The sequence below is a fragment of the Numida meleagris genome, chromosome 8 (genome assembly GCF_002078875.1).
Source record: "Numida meleagris isolate 19003 breed g44 Domestic line chromosome 8, NumMel1.0, whole genome shotgun sequence".
NCBI classification, from domain to species: Eukaryota; Metazoa; Chordata; class Aves; order Galliformes; family Numididae; genus Numida; species Numida meleagris.
In genome coordinates, this window is record NC_034416.1 from 1,191,661 (window position 1) to 1,199,946 (window position 8,286).

The window sequence follows — 8,286 nt, forward strand, 5'->3', positions numbered from 1 at the left end:
GTTTTAATAGCAACTGCCCTGCTCTTAGATGTGGTTTTCATCCTTCCTCCCCACACCCCGTCCCTTTTGGCAGCCTCCTACCTAAAATGCTCCAAGGAGCGGTGATGGAGTCTCTAGCAAAAATGTGTATTTAAAAAGCCTGGTCTAGCATGAAGTCACCGCTTCTCTTCGCTCCGAGCCCTGCTGGGTCTAGTCGTAACTCGATTTCTGGTGACTAATAGAGGAGCGAGGACGCTATTGTTTCTTTTGGCTTCTTGAGCAACTCTCTCCCGTCACCTCCCCTCAACTGGGGGCGAGATCTGAAGCTGTAAGCTGCGCTGGAGCTGAGGCCGAAGCGCTAATTGCCGCGTCGTGCCGTGCCGTGCCGTAGCGCACGCCTGCTCGCGTCCTTCGGCGAGCGGCTTTCCTTCCGAGCGCCTTTCGCGACGCAGAGAGGGCAGTGAGCTGGCAGACCCTATGGCAAACGCCAACAGGCAGACGGGGAACCAAGGTCCGGGTGGCAGCCAGGCCTCCCCCAGCAGAGGTCACCTGCAGCGTGAGCCGGCGTCCCCCCACGTCACACGTTGCTGTCCCCCCGCGGGGTCCCCCCCGCCCGCAGCGCTCCGGGCCCCGCTGCTCCCCTCGGCCGTGGCGAGTGATCTCACTTGCCAAATAGTGCAGTTATGGGGAGATAAGTTTTTCTCGGGGGCACTCAGCTTTGGCTTCAGCCTCGCTATTCACAGGAGGCGTGCAGTTTGTAAAATAGCTGCATGAAAAATTGCCTGCGAGTTCTTTTTCAATATGTTCTCCTCCTTTCTAGCCTTAACGTGTCGGGCTAGCGAGAGCCTGAGGGGCGCTGAACCAGCCTTTGTGGTTTACTTCCTTTAAAACGGATTAAGAAGGACACGTTCCTCTGACAAGAATGAATCGGGACAACTGCGTATAGTGAGAACATGAAGCAAATCATTAACAGAATTGCTTTAGAATACAGTCTGAGCAGCGAGGCTTAGGGGCAAGCATAAATAACGCGATGGCTCGGGAGAGCGCGGTGGATGTCGCTGGCATTCCTCGTCCCCCGCTGGCAGGAGCTGTGCTTCGCTTCTGAACGCGCCCGCGAGCGGGAGGAGGAAAAGGGAGAATCCCATCTGCTGCGAACACCCCGGCGCTGGCACCGCGATCCCTCTTGGTGTGCACACGGGGCAGGAGCAGGAGGCGGTGCCCCTTCCTCGTGGGCAGCAGGAGGTGGCTGCTGGTGGCTGCTGGTGGCCACTGGTGGCTGTTGGTGGCCGTCCTCCCTCGCTGCTCCGTGCCTGGCAGCCGTGGAGTCCTCAGTACTTGAAACCCTTGGGCCGCTCCAGCAGCGCGTTCTCGTGGGTGCGGTGTTGCGGCGCGGTTACCCAGGCTGTAGTAAAGCTGCTTCTGTTTGACACTGCTCTGTGCCACCGCCTTTGGTGCCTCTACGCCTTTCCGTCGTTGGAGCCAAAGGGCCTGGAAGCAGCTCGGGACAGCTGGAGGGGTTCATTTGTATGGAAGGTTGTAAGCTCCAGCAGGAACAGGGCCTCGCTCCATCCTTGCCTCTGGTGTCTCTCCGCCAGAACAGCCGCCGCTGCCTTCCTCCCGGCGCTCCTTCAGCTCGCCCACACCCACGTGCCTTAGCTCTGCTGCTCAGCCTTCGGCTGGACTCCAGTTGCAGAAATGTAGCAAGCAGCCAATTGGTATATAACTCAGTGTCTGAAACCCTTCTCCCTCCCAAGACCTCCGGTACAGAGACAGCCCGTAGGGAAGCCAGCTCTGCTTTTGTGTTTGGGGCCTTTGGGAGGAGGGATGCTCCCCAGCGCGCTCGTTAGGTCGTGGCTCCCCACCCACAGATGCCGGCTGTGCTTCCTCCAGCACCAACCTCACCCAGGGCGGGGGCTGAGGGGCTCCTGCTGCCACCACCAGCCCGTCAGGGTCGCGGCACTGTCCTCTCAGCATTGGGCGTTAGAAAAGGGCCGTTGTATTTCCCAGGCTGAGAGGTACAGGGCAGGTGCTCACCCCGGGGCTGCTCTCAGGTGAGCGCTTTCCCCGGCCCCACAAAATCCAGAGGTGCTGTCCCGGCTCAGAGCATGGGAGCAGGCTCACAGCACTCAGCACTGTGGGCTGAGCCCCTCTCGCTGGGGTTTGCCCCATTTCTTGGGCTCTCCCTTGCCCAGGCACAGCCGTGTGTGGGTGCTGTGCTCTCTGGCCTGGCCCCACGCCGTGCCCACCCTCATCGCTTGCAGGGGTGGGAGGAAGCCCCTCCTCGCCCCCCAACCAAAACAGAATGGGAGAGGAGTTGTGGGAAAAAGAGGCACAACTCCACACCCGTTATCTGAGCTGCACAGAGATATACCGATGCTGTTTTGTGCTTCGACATCTTTATTCAAGACACTATCTGTATATAAAATATACATAATGTATATAAATTAGGATGTAAGTTTATGTAAATTGTCAATATTTTCTTTGCAAATAAAGCTTTTTCCTGATCTCTGGGTGTCCCTGGATATCAGCCAGGTGGTGGGCGCGGAGGGGCTCGTCCCCGTGCTGCAGCAGCCCCAGCTCAGACACATCCCTGCACAGGAGCAGGGCGGGCTGTGCCCTAAACCAGTGCCCCAAAAGAGAGGGGACAGGACATGGGTCCAGCACGGGGAGTTCACAGGCGCAGGATGCGAACGGCCAGGGATTCTCCGCAGCAGTCCCTGCCTTTGATCGGGGACTTTTGGCTGATTTCCTCCTTCCTGCGTGCCCTGCAGACCCGTACCCAGGGCTCGGGTGACAGCTGGGGCACCCCAGGACGCCCGGTGCAGGGAGATGAGGACGTGCGGGTTCAGCCAGAGGCCGGTGGCTCCTGGGTGGAGCTGCCTGGTTCCACATCTGGAGAGATGTGCACTGAGAACAATCAGGGGTTGTTCCGCTGCAGCTGCCCTTGGCCCGAGCGCATCCACCGCGGGCGGTGGGGAGGGCTCAGCCCTCGGCACCGGGGGGGTCCAGCGCTGCTGTCTGTCTGTCCAGGAGGAACCACAGCCCAGAGGCAACAGAATGCTCTCCGTGGTGTGAGCTGGCCAAGGGCAACCCCGGGAAAAGACAGACTGCTGTGTCTTTAGATATAATCACATATGTATGGAATATGCAAGTAGGGGAAAAATGCTTTTAGTATGTATTATTCTGCCAGGCATGTCTAGGAACAGAGCAACCGCTCTACTGCTGCACCCAGAACAAAGACAGCCCCAGGGTGGGCTGGGGGCACAGCAGCTCTCTTCCAGGCCCAGTGGGGAGGTGGCAGTGAGGAGCCTGGCTCTGTGTCCCCTCTGGGGACAAGGGAAGGGCTGTGTCCACCCCAGCTCCCACCCAGAGCTTTGCTTCGTGCCCCCCCAACCAAGGGCCGAGCGGTGAGAGCGCAGCGGTTGTATCTCAGGTCGCGCAGGAGGGGGATTTGCTCCCCTGGCACTGAGCTCACCTGTGGTGCTGGGAGCCCCAGTGGGAGCTGGGGGTGTCCAGGCTGCAGGCACAGCCTTGGCACAGGGCAGGGGAAGAGCAGCTCTGAGCGGGGAACTCCTGCAGAACCCTCCGCTCTCCCAAGCACAGCGTTCCTTCCTGATGCTTCATTTCCACGGTGGTTTCAGTGGATCACCTGAGCCCTCGTGCAGCCCTGCCTCCAGCGGTTTCTCTTTCCCTTCCTTGTGGTTTTGTGCACTGTTTTTCCCCTCCGTGGTCGTATATGTCTCCTTTCCCACTTCCGCAGCTGCCGACACCCCCTCACGCTATCTCCTTCCCCCGTCCATGCCGCAGCCTATTTATGGGGCGCTGGGCAGGGGCTGGAGCAGAGCAGTGGAGCCGCGAGCAGGGCTGGCGGTGCCACCATGCGGAGCGTCCCTGGGGCAGGATCCCTGCTGCTCTGCCTGCTGCCGGCCATCCTCGAGGCCCACGCTGGTGGGGAGGCGAAGCCCAGGCCTCCACCGTGCCAGCAGGTAAGGCTGCTGCTTCCCGAGGCTGTCACAGCACTCTGTGCTGGTTCACAGCACCCATCCCTCTGTGCAGCAAAGGGAGGTCTCACACGCCTCTCCCCCACGGCACTAACCTCATCCAGCCCCCACCTCTTTATCCATCCCTATCTCCCCACCTTCCTGCTCCCCTCTGCTCTGCTGGCTTCGAGCTGTCTGCCCATAGCCTGTCACAGCTGCTCCCCATCAGTGGCACCTTTCAAACCAGTGAGACCATTTCCAGGGGATTGGACGGGACAGGGATGCTCTGCAGGGCAGCACTGTCAGTGATGCCATTAACCTTTCACTCACGGCATGAGAGGACAGCCTACGGGGCCAGAGCGCGGGGCTTCTTGCACGACCAGGAGCACCATCAGGCAGACATTGCCTTCCTCTCCCTCGCTTATCCTCAAGAGCTAAGGCTCAGGAGTGCTGGTGACGGCCTGCACCCAAACCAGCAAATGGCACCATGCACAAAAACAGATGGAAAAAGCAAGGTCCTTCACCGCTGACAGCTCACCCCATGGAGAAGCTGCTGGTCTCCTGAGCAGCTCCTGGTGGCCTCAGCCCTTCCCACTGCAGGTGCAGAGCAGATGGCAAAGAGCAGCTCCGCTGGCAGGAGCTGTGCCGGCCGGTGCTGATGGGTTTCCCCGTTTCTCTGTAGAGCCCCACGAAGGTGTCCTGCAGGGCTGCTGGGCTGCACAGCTTTCCCAAGGACCTCCCCCCAGGAGTGAAGCGCCTCGAACTGTCCCACAACCTCCTCCAGAACCTGTCGGAGAGCTGCCTGCCTGCGCTGGGGCAGCTCGAGCACCTGGACCTGCGCTCCAACCGCCTGGAGGCCATCTCGGGGCTGGCCCGGCTGCCCCGGCTGCACTCACTGCTGCTGGGCTCCAACCGCCTGCACCACAGCTACCAGGACAATGCGATGGCTTTCGTCGCACTGCGGGATATAGAGGTGCTGGACCTGTCGGCCAATGGCCTGGAGAGCCACATGGTGGGGGGGTTCCTGGACAGCCTCACTGCACTGCGGGCACTGCACCTGCCTGGGAACAAGCTGAGCCAGCTGCCAGCGGGCATCTTCCGGGGCTCCCCGCGGCTGAGAGAGCTGGACCTCAGCAACAACTACATCATGGACATCGAGGAGGGAGCGTTCGAGGCGCTGCAGGAGCTGGCGGTGCTCAGCCTGGCCCTGAACTCCCTGCACTGCCTCTCCAGCTTCAGCCTGAGGCAGCTGCAAGTCCTGAACCTGAGCCACAACGCCCTGGAGCTGTTTGGCTGGGAGGAGGGACAGGGTCCCTACCTGCTCCAGGTGCTCGACCTGAGCCACAACCGGCTGCTCTCCTTCCCGCAGCTCCCGGCCGCGCACCATCTCGTGCACCTCAACCTCTCCCACAACGCTATCGCTTCGCTGGACCCCGGCTCGCACCGCCCGGTGCAGTTTGTGCTGCGCTATGAGGAGGTGGTGAGCTTCAACACATCGCTGGGCACCGCAGCCAGCCTGACCCGCCTGGCCGAGCTGGACCTCAGCTACAACAGCCTGCAGCTGCTCCCACTGCTGTTCTTCCGTGCCATGCGCTCCCTGTTCACTCTCAGCGTGGCCATGAACTGCCTCCAGAACATCACCATGGAGCTGCTGACCAGGGACGGGGACAGGGGCAGGAATGGCACGGCCACGTGGCAGGAGGACGCGGTGCTCTCCGTGCGCTCCGTGGACCTCCATGGCAATGCCATCCGTGCTCTGCCCCGTTGGTTCTTTGATGCCCTGCCCCAGCTGGAAGCCATTGACCTGGGCTCCAACAGCTTCCAGCCCTGCGGGAGTGACGTGGGGGGGACGTCGGGAGGCGGCTCTCCAGGGGCAGAACCCTGCACCGCCTTCCACAACATCCCCCACCTGCAGCACCTCAGCCTTCGCAGGAACAGCCTCACCCAGCTGCTGCCCCGCACCTTCAGCCAGACCCCGCTGCTCTCCCTGGACCTGTCCGAGAACCGGGGCCTGACCGTGCCACGGGCAGCGCTGGAGGGGCTGGAGCACTCCCTGCAGCATCTCTGGCTGCGGGGAAACCACATGGACGACAGCGGGGCTGAGATCCCCTGCCTGGATGAGCTCAGGGTGTTGGACCTCTCGGGCAACCGCCTGAGCCTTCTGCCCACGGGTTTGTTCTGCTCCCCGCTGCAAATCCTGGATGTCAGCGACAACGAGCTGCCAGCGCTGCCCGAGCAGGCACTGGTGGGGTGGACCCACAGCCTGCGGGCACTGTGCCTGGCAGGGAACCCCTTCCATTGTTGCAGGCTGGGCTGGTTGGATGCGCTGCAGGCAGCAGGTGTGCAACTGCCCGACGTGCACCGTGCGCGCTGCACTCATCACAGCGTCACAAACAGGACAGCCCCGCTCAGCAGCCGCCCGCCGTGGCCGTGCCCGCAGCCCTGGGGTGGCAGCTCAGTGCTGGTGCTGGCCCTGCTCGGCATCCTGCTGTGTGCGGGCTGCGGGGCGTGCCGGCTGCGGGGCCGCGGGGTGGGGGTCCTGCCTCCCCAGCCCCAAACAGAGAGAGCGGCCGGGGGGGGGCCAGCACACAGCGACACTAAAGTATAGCCGGGAGAACAAACTGCAGCTCCGTGTTGTCGATAATATTATTAATATGATTATATTTCAGGCACCTCTCCCCACACTCATACGCCCAGCGCTGAGCAGGCACCGGGCAGAGCTGGGTCCCTGCAGCCCATTCCTCTCGGGGAGGAAGGTTCTCCCATCCAAAGGGCCATGAGCAGTGTCAGGGGAGGTTCTGCCCTCTGCTCTGAGAAGGGCATCGTCCCCGCAGCCAGGAGCGTGATGCCACCACTGTGAGTTTGGCAGCCTGGCTCCCAGCTGGCACCCATAGGGTCAGGAAGGGATGGACGAGGCTGTGCCCCAACCTCCCGTGTTTCACATCTCTGTGGTTCTGCTCTGAAAGTCCCCAGCCCAGGGCACCCACCTCCGTGTCTGCACACCTGGGGCGTTAGGGGATGTGAGAGCAGCACAGCTTGGAGTTCACTTAAAATCCTGATTACCGAACTCTTTATTTTTTACCACAGTTTTCCTGTGAAGCAGAGAATGTTTTCTCTGTACAACTCACCAAGAGCTGCCCACATCCTGCTGGGCTGCAGCACGCTGCTCTGGATGGGACCCAGTGGGGGGTGGGCCCGTGCTGACACCGTGCCTCAGTTTCCCCACGCAGCACGGGGTGCGAGGGGCAGCAGATGGGTGCTGGCTCTGCCATGGGGCTGGGAAATCAAGGAGAGCCAGTGGAGGAGGGCAGAGAGGGGCTGAAGTGTGGAAAGCAATCCAGGGAAAAAGTGCACGGTTCTCTGCGTCTGTGTCTGGTTCAAAAAGCGGGGCTCTGAGCTGTGTCCCATGGTTGCTCCCAGGAGAGCCCCGTGGTTTTGGTGTTCTGAGCTTTTTCTTGATTGAACGTGAGGTTAAGAGATCTGAAGAATGTTGATGATGAGCAACTGAAATGATCGTGTCCGCATGCTGCGATCTGTGCCAAGCTGTGGGCAGTGTAAGTTCTGGTCTGAGAGGAGCGCTGGTGGCTGACAGACTCTGACCCTTACAGATTTTCTGGAGAATCAGTTGAGAAATCCAGCAAAACAAATTCTTTCCAGTGGAAACCTTTCACATTTCACTGAATCATTTCATTTTCAAAGTAAAATAGATTTTATCAGAAGTTCCCAACCAGCTGTTCTGCTAACTCACGCGGAAATTACCTTGCCTGCAACTGACCCGAGGTAAGGCACAGTTGAGCTTTTTCCCCTTTTCTCCACGGGGACAGGAGCCCGGCTGGGAGCTGTGGGATGCAGCGGGCAGAGACCCCTCGTGCTGCCCCTCCGACAGGCACAGCTCAGCCCCCAGCTCCCCCAGCTCCGCTGTAGGGTAACGCAGGGCCAAGCACTTGGAGCTCCTGCAATGCTGCTGTGGCTCCTGCTCCGTATCGCACCCGACACCCGCAGCCACACACAGCCACGATAGCAGAGCTGCTGCTGGAGGCGTCCCTTCCTTTCGAGTTCTTGCCGGCGATGATCTTAAAACCATTGTCCCCGTACTGCAGACAGGTGGGATTTATGTTTCCAGCAGCTGTGGTGTTCACTCTGTGGCTTCGGGATCGGACCAGGGCTGATGGCAGTGTCTCTTCCACATCCCATCCCCATCTGCTCGTCCTCCAGGACCTCTGCCCGGTGCCCTCCCTCCCGCGGGACGGTGCCACCGCTGCTTCCCATTATCACTCCCTACCACCGCCTCGGCTGCGTGACTCAGTGCCACCCCCGCCAGCCACTC

General features: G+C 60.8%; 1 protein-coding gene across 1 annotated transcript; it reads left to right on the forward strand.

The window, feature by feature from the left end:
- On the forward strand, window positions 3,502-6,591 carry LOC110403392 (leucine-rich repeat-containing protein 32-like). Its single transcript, XM_021406543.1, has 2 exons — window positions 3,502-3,965; window positions 4,642-6,591. The coding sequence occupies exons 1-2, from the start codon at window positions 3,858-3,860 to the stop codon at window positions 6,565-6,567; spliced, it is 2,034 nt and encodes a 677-aa protein (XP_021262218.1). The 5' UTR covers window positions 3,502-3,857; the 3' UTR covers window positions 6,568-6,591.

What these genes read in the sequence shown, in the direction of transcription:
- LOC110403392 (XM_021406543.1), top strand. Translation starts at nt 3,858, where the DNA reads ATGCGGAGCGTCCCTGGGGCAGGATCCCTGCTGCTCTGCCTGCTGCCG. An exon ending in GGCCTCCACCGTGCCAGCAG is followed by an intron (nt 3,966 to 4,641) that starts GTAAGGCTGCTG and finishes GTTTCTCTGTAG; the next exon opens with AGCCCCACGAAGGTGTCCTG.